The sequence below is a fragment of the Siphateles boraxobius genome, unplaced genomic scaffold (genome assembly GCF_051911475.1).
Source record: "Siphateles boraxobius isolate OS27281-9 unplaced genomic scaffold, OSU_SipBor_1 131, whole genome shotgun sequence".
Classification (NCBI taxonomy): Eukaryota; Metazoa; Chordata; class Actinopteri; order Cypriniformes; family Leuciscidae; genus Siphateles; species Siphateles boraxobius.
This window is the reverse complement of record NW_027508735.1, coordinates 332,501-350,565: the sequence shown is the minus strand read 5'-3', so window position 1 is coordinate 350,565 and position 18,065 is coordinate 332,501. Positions and strand designations below refer to the sequence as shown.

Here is an 18,065-nt window from a genome sequence, read left to right as displayed (position 1 = left end):
ACATATTTTATTCAGTTTTAGTTTTTGTTAATATTTTAAATGTTTTATTTTTGTATTTTCCATGTTAATTTTCATTTAAGTTTTTTAAGTAATTTTGTCGTGCATTTTTGTAAATTTTTTCACATTCTTAGTTTTAGATATTTTAGTACATAAAGTAAAAAAATGAAAATGAGAAATGTTGCCTTGGCAACTAGCTTAAATAAAATATTTTTTTTACTATATATTTTCTTTTATTACAGTTTAAAGTTTATTTTATTTCAAGTATAGAATGTTTTTTGTATGATTTTAGTTAACAATAATAACTCTGGTGCAGATAGTCAAGTCAAGTCTCCTTCATTTATACAGCGCTTTTAACAATATAGATTGTTTCAAAGCAGCTTTACAGTGATAATAAGAAATTAAAGTAACAGAGATTGTAGTATAAAGTTATTGTCCAGATAAAGTTACTTTTGATTGATTTATTTCTGTTGCAAAGATCATTAGTTATTAACTTATGGGCCGCTAACACGACACCGTTTTAACAGAAAGAGACATCCATGACATCAAACAAAATGTTGTTTAGATTCGGGCTCTGTCTCTTAAAGAGGAAATGAAACCTCACAAAAAATGTGAGTGACTGATAAGCTTGAGCTTTGAAAACCACAGCAGAAGAAGATATATTGATAAGCAGCAGAACTGAAGGCTGTTGTGTGAACAGACCAACCCAGTTTGTGAATAAGTGTCAAACATGTTCACACAATCGAACATAGACTGTAGAAATCGTTCTTTTCATTGCCACAATAAAAAAACGACTATATTTTATGCATCAGTCATCCAATTTAAGGCTGAAAACGTGAAAATGTTCAGTAATATATAATAGCATCTCTGTCATTGAATCACAAGTGACTGAGTCATTGAATTATTCACTCAACTCTTTTTTGTTATTTGAACATTAAGTGAAGATTCCAATTCATCACTTTGTAAATATTACGGGACGTTACTTCTGAACAGAACAGCTGACCTGGTAAGTTCTGGTCTTCATGGCGATGAAAGCGTTGAATGGGATCAGCAGAACCATCACGGCCACACCAGCCAACACCGACGGACCCAGGTTCTGGAGAAACACAACAATGAGAACGAATCGATCACGTCTACTTTTCTGTCAGACGTACAGCAGCTGACATGACTTTCATCACTGCGACACAAAACCACTGTCATTTCAGAAGTATCGAGATACTGTTCGGTTTTAGATTTTATTAAAACTATTTATTTCATTTTATTTTATGCTTTCACTTTGATTTTAGTCAAAGATTTTGTAATTTCGTGTTTTTTTTGCCATTTCAAATTTACCATTTATCTCTAAGGTAGTGGAAAAGTGTATTGCAATTCAAATTCATGAACTTCTCTCCAATAACAACTTGTATGAACAATTCTAATCTGGCTTTCACCATAGTACTGAGACTGCTCTTGTCAAAATAACCAATGATCTACTGTTGGCAGCTGACTCTGGGCTTTTAACCATACTAGTCCTTCTTGACTTGAGCGCTGCCTTTGATACTGTCTCACATAGGACACTTCTTGACTTCTATTGGTATTACTGGCACTGCTTTGTCTTGGTTTAGGTCATATCTATCTGGACGTAGTCAGGGTTTTCAATTAAAAGGTTTTAGATCAAGAATATCTACAGTCACCACTGGTGTTCCCCAGGGTTCTGTTTTAGGCCCGCTTCTTTTCATTATTTATATGCTCCCTCTTGGTTATATTTTAAGGAAATATGGTATTAATTTTCACTGTTATGCGGATGACACCCAACTTTACCTGTCTGCTGTTTAGTTGAAATTAAAGATTGGCTTTCAGCTAACTTCCTGAAGGTAAATGGGAACAAAAATGAGGCTCTGCTTGTTGGCACTAGATCTGTTATGTCTAAATATAACTGTTTTTATTTGAACATTGACAATACTGCAATCTGTCCTTCATCACAGGTGAAGGTGCTCCATGAACAATGAATGAATAGCATTTTTGTTTAAAGACCAGTAACTCTGATCTAACGTTCAATTAACGTTACTGAAAGAATGTTTGTCCATAACTTTGAGAGAACCTTCTGTTCCTTTTTAGATTTTATTAAAACTACTTTTTATTTTTATTTTAGTCAAAAATATTGTAATTTTGTGTTTTTTTGTCATTTTGGAATGAGAAAAAATGAGAAATGCGGCCCTCGCAACAAGCTGACAATAATTGTATGTTTTTTTAGATTTTATTTCATTTCAGTTCATGTTTATTTATTCATTTTGTTTTGTCTTTCAGCCATTTTTTATTTGTTTTGTTTAATAGTCTTTCAGTAATTTAAGCATTTTTTATTTACTTCTTCATAAATATGGCTGTTTTCAAGGGTTTCCCAGGACTTCTATTTTAAAGGGCTTGAATTTGATTGTTTTAAGCACCTTGTACGAATAAATACCATGTCATTTTTTGAACTGGAAAATGTACCCTTTTATTCTAAACGCCAGGTTTCATGCTCTCAGAAGCCAATAATTCAGTCTAAAACACATGATGGTCGATACAAACTGTTCTTCGCATTGTTGCAAACAAACCTGTATTTAACGTAGATTGTCTTTTTTTTTGGCACCTTGCACAATTTTGTTCATGGTTTTCGGAGATGGAGGCATGTTACTTTCATCTAATTTGGGGCAGCCTTTAATGTCAAAATAAAAGAAAAAGCCTCCCTTTTAAAGGCCTAACAGGGAAATTTATTTAACATGATTATATGCCTCGAAGCATTTTAGATTTGCATTTAGAATTTTTAAGAGAAACATTGTGTATGCATATGATTATATCCGTTTAACAAAAAAAGCAAGGGGAAGTATGTATGAAATGCGTATGAAAATGTATTCAAATGCGTAAAAGCTTCACCTGCCACAGGAAGAAGAGAGCCAGAATGATCTGCAGCGGTGCTGACCACAGCATGTTGAGGAAGGTGGTGAGATCCATGAAGCGCTGAGCGTCCACAGACATCAGATTGACCACCTCACCCACCGTAGACGAGCGCTTGGCTGCGTTTGTGATCACTAGTGACTGCGAAGACCGATGAAAACGTGTCAAAAATGCCTCCACAATCCAACATACACTGTAGAAATCATTCTTTTCATTGCCACAATACAAAAACAACTAGATTTCAACTAGATTTGATGCATCAGTAACTAAATTTAGGGTTTAAAATGTGAAAATGTTCAGTAATAAGTAATAAAATTTGAATCATTGATTCATTCACTCAACTCTTTTGGGTTATTTGAACATTAAACTCCCCCTGTGGTGAAAATCCAGCTTTTAATGTTCTTTATGTCAATGTGGTGTTTTTAATGGTGTTCATGTGTAAATTCATAAGTCGACAGCATTGCTGAGTATTTTCTCCTTAAAACTGCAGTGAACCAAAGACAGTCTCAAAAACACGGAGTGAAATCGCTGCTGTTTCTGACGTCACAAACTACCTTGTACCCAATCAGATCAACGTGTGATCGTCAACGAGTGGATCTCAGAGCTGAGTGAGTGAGTGGAGGCGGGGCTCATTTGCATATTCATAGAACTACGTATACTAAATGAGGCAAGGGTGTCGAGTTACATTCAAGATATTTTAAGGCATGAAGAAAGAAAAAACTTTTAAATATGTCATTTTGGTGATCAAAGATGTGTTTCAAGGGATAAAATGATTAATTACAGGGAGACTTTAAAATGAAGATTCCATTTCATCACTTTATAAAAATTACGGGAACGTTATATTTGAATGTTCTCTGAACATTCCAAAAAAAGTAGTACATTTAAAAAACGTTAGACTAACATCCAACTGAAATGCTTCAGAAAAACATTCCAAGAACAATGAATGAAAGGCATTTTTGTGCTAACATTTTGAGAACATTATTAAAGAATCAAATCGAACGTTCAATTAACGTTACTGAAAGAATGTTTGTTCATGAACCTTTCCAGAGCGTTCTGAGTACGTTCCCTTACACTCCATGCTACATGAACACGGTATTTATCAATGTGAATATGTATATATCAATGTAGTGACGCCTGCTGATGCATCTCAAAGCCTTTTCTAATGCAATATCCCATTACAAAGCACATTATTTGCTTTTTCAATTCAAGAAATATTGCTGGTGACGGACAGATGTACTTAAATGTGAAAAAAAAAAAAAAACACAAGTGAAGCACATGTAAGTATAAAGCAGCTCTAGGTTAAAGTGCAAAGATGTGTGTGAACATGCCGTCACACCTACCACACCTAAGGCAACTGAAATCCCGGTGCTATTCTCTCGCTTTTACCCATTAGAGCTGTAGAGCAGAGGCCACATCGCAGTAACTGCGAGACTTGAACTTCTATAAATGCAATCTCATGCTGGCGTCATGCTGGCATTTTAAATTAAACACAGTTGTGCATATCTTTTAGGAGGTTTAATGTTTATATTGTAAATGTAACTCTTGTTTCTGCCAGTCAAAGCAAAATATTCATAACAGGAATAACACATTCAAGTGCAAGTTACTGTTAATATAAGCTCAATTATCAGTATCTACAGTATCTACTAGGGGCTTAAGGCACTTCCCTGACATACCGTACTACATTTATCATAATAAACGGACAAACCTGTAATAGTACACCATGGAAAGGTAATCTGAGTTTTGAGAGCTGCAGTTTCTAGTACTATGAACGGTCAAAATAAAGTGCTTCCTCATTATTTAACCACCTAAAACTAGCTTAAAAGCTTAGTTCACCCTTTGTCATTATTTACTCATGTCATTCCGAACCTATATTTGCATGTGCAGAATGCATTTCGTTATTTAAGAACAAGGAGCCCATTGTGTGGACAAAAAACACTGAGACGTTTGAGATATTGTGTTACACAGAAGAAAGAAATGCAAAGAAAACCAGCTTACAGGGAGCGTTCTGAGAGCTTTCTGTTCTGAACAAACGTTGTTCAAAGTTATCTGGTTTTCAATAATGTTCTCAAAGCGTCAGCGCAAACACGTTATTTATACATTCTTCATGGAATGTTTAAGTTGGATGTTCGCCTAACGTTTTTTTAAATGTTACTACTTAAGTTCAGTAAACATTTGCAGGATGACAAACTAGAATTACATTAAAGTCCCCCTGTGGTGAAAATAAAGCTTGTGGTGTTTTTAATATGCTTTAAAACAAACCGTGTGTAAATTCATAAGTCGACAGCATTGCTGAGTATTTCCTCCTTAAAACTGCGGTGAACCAAAGACAGTCTCAAAAACACGCTTTGAGATCGCTAGTGTTTCAGACGTCACAAAGTACCTTGTAACCAATCAGATCAACGTGTGATCGTCAACGAGTGGACCAACGTTTAAAATCGTCCTTTCGCGTGCGTAGCCTGGATGTTTAAAACAATGGGGCGGTACTTCCACTTGACCTTTCCAACGTGATGACGTAATGCCGAGCGCGTCGCAGACCAGCACAAGACCAACTATTGTGGTTAAAAAGTATATCAATTTTTATTTTTTAGATAGTTTCGCTAAATAAGACACTATTCCTCAGCTGGGGTTGCGCAGAGACCTTTAAAGCCCTTTGAAACTGCATTGATTTGGACTTCAACATGTTGGTGACCAGTAAAGTCCATTGTGTGGAGAAAAATCCTGAAATGTTTTCCTCAAAAAAATAATTTCTCTTCCACTGAAGAAAGAATGAAAACATGAACATCTTGGATGGCATTGGGGTGAGTAAATTATCAGGAAATTTTCATTTTGAGGTGAACTAATCCTTTAAGGCATGAAGAATTATGTATGTAATGTAATGTTGGTGATCAAAGATGAGTTTTAAGGGATAAAGTGATTGAGTACAGGGGGACTTTAATGTTCACAAAACACACACAAAAAATGATGTTTTCTACATACAACTGATTTTTTTGCACAGAGCCGCTAGTACATACCTTCCTGTAGATGGCTCCGATGATCCCAGAGCGAAGCCTCATGCCCGTGACAAAGCAGTACTGAAAGTGCTGATGCAAGATGAGCGTCTGTAAGAGGGAAGTGCCGAACATCAGGAAAGCCAGCGCGTAACCCCACCACAGCGGCGCGTGCTCGTTTTTGGTGAAGTCAATCAACATCCTGACAGTGAAAGGAGAATCATGTTAAAACCACACCTCTGTGGATTGGATTGTTCGTTTCATGCAATGTGGTTTCCATGAAGCATATTTACACAAACAGTCAAAAGTTTGGAATGATTAAGTCTCTTCTGCTCACCAAGGTTGCAAAATACAGTAGAAATTGTGAAATATTATTAGAATGTAAAACAGCTGTTTTTTTGTGTGAATATATAGTAACGTGTAATTTATTCCTGTGATCAAAGCTGAATTTATTTGATCAAAAATACAGTAAAAACTGTGACATATTATTAGAATTTAAAACATGTTTTCTATGTGAATATATAGTAGTGTTATTTATTACTGTGATCAAAGCTGAATTTATTTGATCAAAAATACAATAAAAATTGTGAAATATTATTAGAATTTAAAACATGTTTTCTATGTGAATATATAGTAAAGTGTAATTTATTACTGTGATCAAAACTGAATTTATTTGATCAAAAATACAGTAAAAACTGTGACATATTATTAGAATTTAAAACATGTTTTCTATGTGAATATATAGTAAAGAGTAATTTATTACTGTGATCAAAGCTGAATTTATTTGATCAAAATACAATAAAAATTGTGAAATATTATTAGAACTTAAAACATGTTTTTTATGTGAATATATAGTAATGAGTAATTTATTACTGTGATCAAAGCTGAATTTATTTGATCAAAAATACAATAAAAATTGTGAAATATTATTAGAATTTAAAACATGTTTTCTATGTGAATATATAGTAAAGAGTAATTTATTACAGTGATCAAAACTGAATTTATTTGATCAAAAATACAATAAAAATTGTGAAATATTATTAGAACTTAAAACATGTTTTCTATGTGAATATATAGTAAAGAGTAATTTATTACTGTGATCAAAGCTGAATTTATTTGATCAAAAATACAATAAAAACTGTGACATATTATTAGAATTTAAAACATGTTTTCTATGTGAATATATAGTAAAGAGTAATTTATTACTGTGATCAAAACTGAATTTATTTGATCAAAAATACAATAAAAATTGTGAAATATTATTAGAATTTAAAACATGTTTTCTATGTGAATATATAGTAAAGTGTAATTTATTACTGTGATCAAAACTGAATTTATTTGATCAAAAATACAGTAAAAATTGTGAAATATTATTAGAACTTAAAACATGTTTTCTATGTGAATATATAGTAAAGTGTAATTTATTCCTGTGATCAAAACTGCATGTATTTGATCAAAAATACAATAAAAATTGTGAAATATTATTAGAACTTAAAACATGATTTCTATGTGAATATATAGTAAAGAGTAATTTATTAATGTGATCAAAGGTGAATTTATTTGATCAAAAATACAATAAAAATTGTGAAATATTATTAGAATTTAAAACATGTTTTCTATGTGAATATATAGTAAAGAGTAATTTATTACTGTGATCAAAACTGAATTTATTTGATCAAAAATACAATAAAAATTGTGAAATATTATTAGAACTTAAAACATGTTTTCTATGTGAATATATAGTAAAGAGTAATTTATTAATGTGATCAAAGGTGAATTTATTTGATCAAAAATACAATAAAAATTGTGAAATATTATTAGAACTTAAAACATGTTTTCTATGTGAATATATAGTAGTGTAATTTATTACTGTGATCAAAGCTGCATTTATTTGATCAAAAATACAATAAAAATTGTGAAATATTATTAGAACTTAAAACATGATTTCTATGTGAATATATAGTAAAGAGTAATTTATTAATGTGATCAAAGCTGAATTTATTTGATCAAAAATACAATAAAAATTGTGAAATATTATTAGAATTTAAAACATGTTTTCTATGTGAATATATAGTAAAGAGTAATTTATTACTGTGATCAAAACTGAATTTATTTGATCAAAAATACAATAAAAATTGTGAAATATTATTAGAACTTAAAACATGTTTTCTATGTGAATATATAGTAAAGAGTAATTTATTACTGTGATCAAAGCTGAATTTATTTGATCAAAAATACAATAAAAACTGTGACATATTATTAGAATTTAAAACATGTTTTCTATGTGAATATATAGTAAAGAGTAATTTATTACTGTGATCAAAACTGAATTTATTTGATCAAAAATACAATAAAAATTGTGAAATATTATTAGAATTTAAAACATGTTTTCTATGTGAATATATAGTAAAGTGTAATTTATTACTGTGATCAAAACTGAATTTATTTGATCAAAAATACAGTAAAAATTGTGAAATATTATTAGAACTTAAAACATGTTTTCTATGTGAATATATAGTAAAGAGTAATTTATTACTGTAATCAAAGCTGCATGTATTTGATCAAAAATACAATAAAAATTGTGAAATATTATTAGAACTTAAAACATGTTTTCTATGTGAATATATAGTAAAGAGTAATTTATTAATGTGATCAAAGGTGAATTTATTTGATCAAAAATACAATAAAAATTGTGAAATATTATTAGAACTTAAAACATGTTTTCTATGTGAATATATAGTAAAGTGTAATTTATTACTGTGATCAAAACTGAATTTATTTGATCAAAAATACAATAAAAATTGTGAAATATTATTAGAATTTAAAACATGTTTTCTATGTGAATATATAGTAAAGTGTAATTTATTACTGTGATCAAAACTGAATTTATTTGATCAAAAATACAATAAAAATTGTGAAATATTATTAGAACTTAAAACATGTTTTCTATGTGAATATATAGTAAAGAGTAATTTATTACTGTGATCAAAACTGAATTTATTTGATCAAAAATACAATAAAAATTGTGAAATATTATTAGAACTTAAAACATGTTTTCTATGTGAATATATAGTAAAGAGTAATTTATTACTGTGATCAAAGCTGAATTTATTTGATCAAAAATACAATAAAAACTGTGACATATTATTAGAATTTAAAACATGTTTTCTATGTGAATATATAGTAAAGAGTAATTTATTACTGTGATCAAAACTGAATTTATTTGATCAAAAATACAATAAAAATTGTGAAATATTATTAGAATTTAAAACATGTTTTCTATGTGAATATATAGTAAAGTGTAATTTATTACTGTGATCAAAACTGAATTTATTTGATCAAAAATACAGTAAAAATTGTGAAATATTATTAGAACTTAAAACATGTTTTCTATGTGAATATATAGTAAAGAGTAATTTATTACTGTGATCAAAGCTGCATGTATTTGATCAAAAATACAATAAAAATTGTGAAATATTATTAGAACTTAAAACATGTTTTCTATGTGAATATATAGTAAAGAGTAATTTATTAATGTGATCAAAGGTGAATTTATTTGATCAAAAATACAATAAAAATTGTGAAATATTATTAGAACTTAAAACATGTTTTCTATGTGAATATATAGTAAAGTGTAATTTATTACTGTGATCAAAACTGAATTTATTTGATCAAAAATACAATAAAAATTGTGAAATATTATTAGAATTTAAAACATGTTTTCTATGTGAATATATAGTAAAGTGTAATTTATTACTGTGATCAAAACTGAATTTATTTGATCAAAAATACAATAAAAATTGTGAAATATTATTAGAACTTAAAACATGTTTTCTATGTGAATATATAGTAAAGAGTAATTTATTACTGTGATCAAAAATGAATTTATTTGATCAAAAATACAATAAAAATTGTGAAATATTATTAGAATTTAAAACATGTTTTCTATGTGAATATATAGTAAAGAGTAATTTATTACTGTGATCAAAACTGAATTTATTTGATCAAAAATACAATAAAAATTGTGAAATATTATTAGAATTTAAAACATGTTTTCTATGTGAATATATAGTAGTGTAATTTATTACTGTGATCAAAACTGAATTTATTTGATCAAAAATACAATAAAAATTGTGAAATATTATTAGAATTTAAAACATGTTTTCTATGTGAATATATAGTAAAGTGTAATTTATTACTGTGATCAAAACTGAATTTATTTGATCAAAAATACAATAAAAATTGTGAAATATTATTAGAACTTAAAACATGTTTTCTATGTGAATATATAGTAAAGAGTAATTTATTAATGTGATCAAAGGTGAATTTATTTGATCAAAAATACAATAAAAATTGTGAAATATTATTAGAACTTAAAACATGTTTTCTATGTGAATATATAGTAAAGAGTAATTTATTAATGTGATCAAAGGTGAATTTATTTGATCAAAAATACAATAAAAATTGTGAAATATTATTAGAATTTAAAACATGTTTTCTATGTGAATATATAGTAAAGTGTAATTTATTACTGTGATCAAATGTGAATTTATTTGATCAAAAATACAGTAAAAATTTTGAAATATTATTAGTATTTAAAACAGCTGTTTTCTATGTGAATATATAGTAAAGTGTAATTTATTCCTGTGATCAAAGCTGAATTTATTTGATCAAAAATACAGTAAAATTTTATAAAATATTATTAGAATTTAAAACATGTTTTCTATGTGAATATATAGTAAAGAGTAATTTATTAATGTGATCAAAGGTGAATTTATTTGATCAAAAATACAATAAAAATTGTGAAATATTATTAGAATTTAAAACATGTTTTCTATGTGAATATATAGTAAAGTGTAATTTATTACTGTGATCAAATGTGAATTTATTTGATCAAAAATACAGTAAAAATTTTGAAATATTATTAGTATTTAAAACAGCTGTTTTCTATGTGAATATATAGTAAAGTGTAATTTATTCCTGTGATCAAAGCTGCATTTATTTGATCAAAAATACAATAAAAATTGTGAAATATTATTAGAACTTAAAACATGTTTTCTATGTGAATATATAGTAAAGAGTAATTTATTCCTGTGATCAAAACTGAATTTATTTGATCAAAAATACAATAAAAATTGTGAAATATTATTAGAATGTAAATCAGCTGTTTTCTATGTGAATATATAGTAAAGTGTAATTTATTCCTGTGATCAAAACTGAATTTATTTGATCAAAAATACAATAAAAATTGTGAAATATTATTAGAATGTAAATCAGCTGTTTTCTATGTGAATATATAGTAAAGTGTAATTTATTCCTGTGATCAAAGCTGAATTTTCAGCATCATTACTCCAGTCTTCAGTGTCACATGATCCTTCAGAAATCACTATAATATGATGATTTGATGCTCAAGAAACATTTATAATTATTACCAATGTTTGTTGCTTTATTTCACTGTTTTGACTGTATTTTTGATCAAATAAATTTAGCAATGGCGAGCATGAGAGACTTGTTTAAAAAACAAATTATTACTTGTAGTGTATGATTCAAAATGGCAAAAAACACTGTAGAGAAACATATTTGCATTGCGTTTGCATTGTAAACCATGTGCAGAGAGTGTGAAAAGCATACGTGGCGAAAGCAAAACAGCATGCAAACAATTTTACAGGGTTCTATGGGAAACTAGATTAATTTTACACCTCCTTCCAGCTAATCAGCTAATCAGCGCGTTTCGTGTTTGTTCTGCCTGTTATAAATAAACAAAACAAATCCATGTGTGTAATAAAACCCATATCTAGGTAAATGTTAAAGGAACAGAACGTCCTGGTTGCGTATGCAACCCACCGTTCCCTGAAGGAGGGAACGGAGGACGTAGTCGACGCGACTGAAATGGGATCACGCTAGGGAGCCTATCATCTTCGAGTACTATTGAACGAGCCAATGTAATTGGCGTGCGTGATTCGCATCACACACTCCGCCCCCGCGGCGCGGGTATAAATACGGAAGTGGATGCACGCACTAGTTGCTTTTCGCTGAGGAGCCGAGAGTAACCCGGGGTCAGCGGTGGTCCAGCGGTAGTGGCAAGGGGACTACGTCCTCCGTTCCCTCCTTCAGGGAACGGTGGGTTGCATACGCAACCAGGACGTTCCCTTTCAGTCGATAACGTCGGACGTAGTCGACGCGACTGAAATGGGATCAACCATTGAACACGCCACTAACGCTGCCACCTTCCAGTGCCTAAACCAAAGCCTCCTGATGCCCCCGCAAACTTAAGGCGGGGAAGGACAGGGCTTAGGCCAGGGAAGTCACTGCTGTTCCTACAGGACCACTGGGAAAGCGTTCCCCGTACGTTGGAAGGAAGGGACGCTGCGGAAGCCACATCCAACCCGAGGGAGGAAATGTGGAGAATACACATATGAACTGGGCGGAAACCGGGCAGTCTAACATATGGAATGTCACTGGGGTGGCTCCAGCCTAAGACGGGGGGAGACACACCGGACAGTGACGGCAGAGAGACTCTGCCGAGGGAAGACACGGGCTCACCGCAGGGAGCCGTATCGTGGAAGAATACACATATGGGGTCACCGAAGGGACCGCAACATATGGACCCAGCCTAACACAGGTTCCACACTGCTTACGAGTGGTAGGCCTAACACCAGACGTTCCGCACGTCCGACGTCGGAGGGGTGTGGAGGAACTCAACAGGGTTCAATTTTAAGGGAACTCAACTGGAGTAGAAAGGCGCACGCATCCAGTCCATAGGAGGGGAATGGCGCAGCAAGCCGACACTTGAACCGGGCTCACGGTGAAACTGGCTTCATGAGAAGGGAGCCCACGGGAAGCAGCGGTTCAACTAGGTGTCGTCCAGCCCCCAACTCTAGAATCTGTTTAGCAAAGTATATCGTCAACGCCCAGGCGGAGCACTTTACACTCATCATAGAGGAGCTCAACACCTAAGTGGACATGTTGCATCTCGGATCTTTGCCGAAATGAAGGCAAGCACTAAGTGCAACTTTGCATGGAAACAGCCTCCCCTCTCTGCTGAATTCCAACAGATATTTGAAGAGCTGGTCTGAGGTCTATGACTTGCATTCTGTACACGTCCAAGCGAATCGGACAGAGAAGCCAGGGCTGGATCTGCCTCCTCCAGGGCAGCGCTTGCAGGCTCACCACCTGCTCCTATTACGGGAGAGGTAGGAACCTTGGGCACAATCCGAGCCGGGGTCTCAGCTTGTGAGAGTTAGCCGGCCCAGACTCCAGGCACAATACGTTGACCGAAAGCGAGCAAGTCCCTACCCTCTAGTAGAGACCACGCGAGCAGGAGAACTGATATAACAGAATTTTTAACTCACTACCTGCAGTGGCTCAGGGGCGGTCTCTGCAGTGCAGTCGCACCAGGGACAAGGCCCAAGAGGATAAAGAGGGACACAAGGATTTACAAGACCTTGCTCCTCAGGAACCTGACGATCAGAACGTGCTTCTGCATACTTCTGCAACACGATGAGCGTCGTTTAAACACCGAGGCAACATCATTTTGAGGGTGATTTAGGAAAACAGCCTACTGCAACCCATTTTGCAGGAAAGAGAGCACTGAAGTGATCGAAAGCTTTCAGGATCTCCTCAGGGGAGAAGACGCACTCAACGACTAGGTTCCACTTCTAAAGGCGTAAGCACGCTACCCAATTCTAGGGGGTGCTCGCAGAAGTGATGGTAACTAACACATGTTCTTGTGATAGCCACCTGAACCTCCGCGTTCGGATGTAAGACCGCCCGGAATCTCCGGGGGAAGAACGCGTGTGCCATCGTGCCCCGTCCCCGAATCCAGGGGAAGTCAGGAAGGCTGTTGAAGGGAACCAGGTCTAGTTGGGCCAATGAGGGGCAACTATGAAGACCTGTTCCTCTCCTGACATTGCACGTAGGTGCAAGTGACGGGCGCAAAAGACAGGAGCATTGCTCAACACAACATGTGAAGATCACTGGGCTTCAGGAGCATTTTCTGCTCAGCACTTGGGTGTGACAAGTTCACTGAGCTTCAGGAGCATTCCTGCTCAACACCTGCGTGTGATAAACTCACCGAGCTTCAGGAGCATTTCTGCTCAACACTTGAGTACGAAGAACCTCACTGAGCGACAGGAGCATTTCTGCTCAGCACTTGAGTGTGACAAGTTCACTGAGCTTCAGGAGCATTACTGCTCAACACCTGAGTGTGATAAACTCACTGAGCTTCAGGAGCATTTCTGCTCAACTCTTGAGTGCGAGGAACTTCACTGAGCACCAGGAGCATTTCTGCTCAGCACTGCGTGTGATGAATTCACTGAGCTACCTGTGATGGACTCACTGAGCTACAGGAGCATTGCTGCTCAACACCAGAGTGCGATGAACTTCACTGAGTTTCAGGAGCAAATCTGCTCAACATGAAGAGTGATGATTTCACTGACTTGCAGGCACAAGGCGACCATGAGTCGCAGTCACTTTTAGAAGGCTCACTGGGGTTAAACGCATTTCTGCGGGCCCCTGGGGCCGCTGAGTCCCAGTGTTTGTCCAAGGGTAGTCCGCTCGGTTTACCCAAACACTGGCGGAAAAATAAAACCGGGGGGGCAACTGAGCGGCCCCGGAATGGTCATGACCCAGCCGGACCCAGGGGATGGAGTCTCCACTTGCCCTGGCTATAACTGTCGTGAGGCTCGATGGCGGCACGATTGAGTAAGCGGGAGGAGTGGAATAAGGCGCCCTCAGAAGCGTCTGACTCCAAGGAGGAGGTGACGGGTGAGTTTGTGACATGCAAGGGAAGCTTGCGCAACGGTCGCAATGTCTAACAACTCGAGGCACAAATGCCCGTGTAGTCGGGGGTCGCCCAGGCCCCCGTTAAAACACGCCCTTTGTACATGGCCGCTCTGTTGAAGAGGGTTTGGCAGCAGACCGGGATGAACTATAGTCACACAGGGTGAGCTGCTCTGCCACGGTCACCTCGGGACTCGATCGTGAAGCTAGCGCTGAAGCGGTCACATATGGAGGGAGCCAAAGGCTACGACTACCATATACCCCAGGAGCCTCTGAAAGTTCTTTCAGTGGGACCCTTTCTCACTTCAACACCAGCTGAACACATTCTCATTGGAGAGACATGTTGGACCGAGTACCTCTCCAAAACTAGAAAAGAGATACTCAGCCCGTGGGCGAGATTACTCTCTTCCAGTTGACCTGAAGACCCAACGGGCTCTGGAGCACTCGAGGGGAAGGACACTGTACTGATACTCCACCCTTAGACGCAACACACAGGATGGCCTGCGGTGCGGGAGGTAGAGATCTGAAGCACATGTCTTTCAGGTCAAAGCTGCAGACCAATCTTGGGCCAAGATGGTCACGACCCACCACCTAGTAGCACGAAGAACGAGTTTACAACTGGCCTTCGTGCCGGCTGGAGGAGCGGCTATATCAAATCCTTCGCCAGCAGGATAAGATAAGCACGCACAAGTCAGGAGCACTGCTCAACACTCGGTGTGATGAATATCACTGAATTTTCAGGAGCACGTCTGCTCAACACCTAATGTGATGACTATCACTGACTTGAGCGGGGTAGCCGAGCCTGAGGTGGGGCAGCAAAGTAGAGAGAGTGGTGTTAGTGTGCTGTGCAACACTTACCTGTCTCCACAAGCGGCAGGGGGCGCGTGAGAAGGCGGATGACCGGGTCCTCGAACGCACCAAGCTGCCTGCTGGCGACCAAGGGGGAGCTGAGGGGTGTAAGGCTATACAGGGTCACACACGCCAGACTGGCCCTCTTGGGACCCAGGAACAGATGAAATTGCTCTCTCTTTGAAGTGTGGGTACCGCTTGCTCCGCTTTTTTTTTTTTTTTTTTTTTTAGGGAGCCAGCGGCGGAACAGACACACACACAAACAAAGGCTCCACCCGGCCCTCACCCGGGGGGAGGGAGTGATCGTGCCACTCCAAGAGCATCTCATCCATTCCTGGGCGGCCCGCTCCGGAATGCTTTCGCTGTCGCTTGCCACCTGGCTTGGCAGCGCCTGGAGCGGGCTGGGCGTCTCTACTGCGGCCGGCTCCCTGCTGAGGCCTGGGTGGAGGCTGCTGCGGAGGGCCAGCAGGAGCGGCGGCCGGAGAACGCCCACGGCGACGAGCAGGCGGAGGAGCTGCCACCGGCGGCGGGTGGAGGCAGCAGCTGGCCACCGGGGCAGGATGTGCCGGATGACCTCCGTCTGCGCTTGAGCGGCAGAGAACTGTTTGATGCAGTTCTCCACCGCGTCGCCGACCAGCCCAACCTGGGAAATTGGGGAGACCAGGAACCGAACCTTGTCCGCATCCGCCATACCAACCAGGCTGAGCCAACGAAGGCGCTACTGGACCACCAAGGTGGACATCGCCAGACCGATCACGCACGCCACGACACCCGTACCCCGGAGGGTGAGGTCGGATGCAGTGCGGTGCTCACCTATGAGCGCACGGTCTGGATTACCCTCGTGCATGCCATGGGTGCCCTAGCCTGCAGCAACGCCATGGCACGCAAGAGGAAGGGGCTTGCCCACAGGCTTTGTAAGCTCTGCCCGTCGGAACGGACGAAACTCACAGGCCTTAGGGGGGAGACGAGGATCCCCCCAAAAGGCAGCGGCCGCCGGACACAGGTGCACCTGTGTCGACAGACCGCTCCAACGGAGGGACACCTCGCAACCCTTCACCGTTCCTCCATCAAGGGTAATGAGGGGGAAAAGCTATTCAGGCAGTTTCTGGCAGAGAAAGATGCTGTTCACCACCTGATAAGCTCTCCATGCATTTCGGGAAAGAAAGGCACTGGGGCGGCGAGCTGAGAACCAGCGCGGCCCGCCCCAAGATACCAAACTCCAGATTCCAACCGAGACTGAACGGGACACGGTGGAGGTTCCACTCGAGCCCGGCAGCCTCGGCGGCCCGTTTCAGCATAGCTGATAATTCTGGATCCGGCTCGGGCAACATTGAACTCCCGGAGGGAGACAATGCAGCCGAGTCATCATCTCCAGAAGTCAGCTCACCCTCTGATGCTGCAATCGGCGTCCTGTCCTCCAGGGGAGCCCCGAGTGAAACCGCTGGCCCACCCATTACAGATGGACCAGCAGACAACACAGGAGGCTCCAGTGGTTGCAGTGGAAGGGAGGAGTGAGGAGCCCACAGGGAATGGTTACCGGGCGGGACATCCAACACTATCCTCCGGTCACCCATCCCATACAGCACCCGAGGGTGGGGCATGGTAATGGGGACTCGCTCTCCGCGAACGAAGGCGAGTCTCGCCCTCAACACTGCGACAGTCATGTTCCCACAGTGAAAACATGAGCTGTCCACAAAAGCTGTCTCAGCGTGCTGTAAGCCAAACACGTGACACAACAGTTGTGACCATCAGAGAGAGACAGGGAACGACCGCACCCAGAAACGCACGGGCGGAATGACATCTTGAAAAAGACGCAAACGCACCCGTGTTGCTCTTTCAGAAAATAGGACCGTCACCAGTGCCGGAGCACACAGGGAAATGACCGCGGCAACACTGAACAGAGAACTGAAACAGTGAAGCACTCACTTTTCCGCCCTCTAACCAGCCATCAACACACACAAACATTTAGAAATTTGTTGCTGTTAAAACAGCAGTTGAGAGCTCAAAGCTCGCGATCACCGCTGCACTCGCGCTGTAGAACACCAGCACTGGGAGAGTCTTCCTGAAGAACACCGACACACTCGCTCGTTGTAGACAACAGCACTCTCAGAGACATCAAACGATCGGCTCCGAAGCGAAAGGCAACTAGTGCGTGCATCCACTTCCGTATTTATACCCGCGCCGCGGGGGCGGAGTGTGTGATGCGAATCACGCACGCCAATTACATTGGCTCGTTCAATAGTACTCGAAGATGATAGGCTCCCTAGCGTGATCCCATTTCAGTCGCGTCGACTACGTCCGACGTTATCGACTGAAAGGGAACAGCTATTGTGTCTGGCGTTATCAGACTGTCTCCAATTACACCGCTTGCTTTAAAGAATGTCATACAGGTTTGGAACGACATATGAAGCTAGTAAATGTTCAACATCTTTATTATGGATCCCTATATTGCATTAAAGACAGGGCTGACAGCTCTCACACATTCAGCGTGAGACTTCCGCAAACGACACTTTTCACACGCCACACATTTAGTTTCCA

General features: G+C 38.1%; 1 protein-coding gene across 4 annotated transcripts in view; it reads right to left on the bottom strand.

The window, feature by feature from the left end:
• Positions 1-18,065, bottom strand: part of LOC143737934 (ATP-binding cassette sub-family C member 3-like) — a 138,869-nt gene that overhangs the window by 70,347 nt on the left and 50,457 nt on the right. For all 4 annotated transcript variants that reach the window (XR_013203779.1, XR_013203780.1, XM_077229737.1 and 1 more), the window contains exons 9-11: positions 5,922-6,099; positions 2,890-3,051; positions 1,001-1,093 (exon numbers count right to left, since the gene is read on the bottom strand). Coding sequence is in view for 2 of the 4 variants with exons in the window: in XM_077229737.1 (XP_077085852.1) it covers positions 1,001-1,093; positions 2,890-3,051; positions 5,922-6,099 (433 nt within the window). In the remaining 2 variants the exon portion in view is untranslated. The remainder of the gene's footprint in view (positions 1-1,000; positions 1,094-2,889; positions 3,052-5,921; positions 6,100-18,065) is intronic.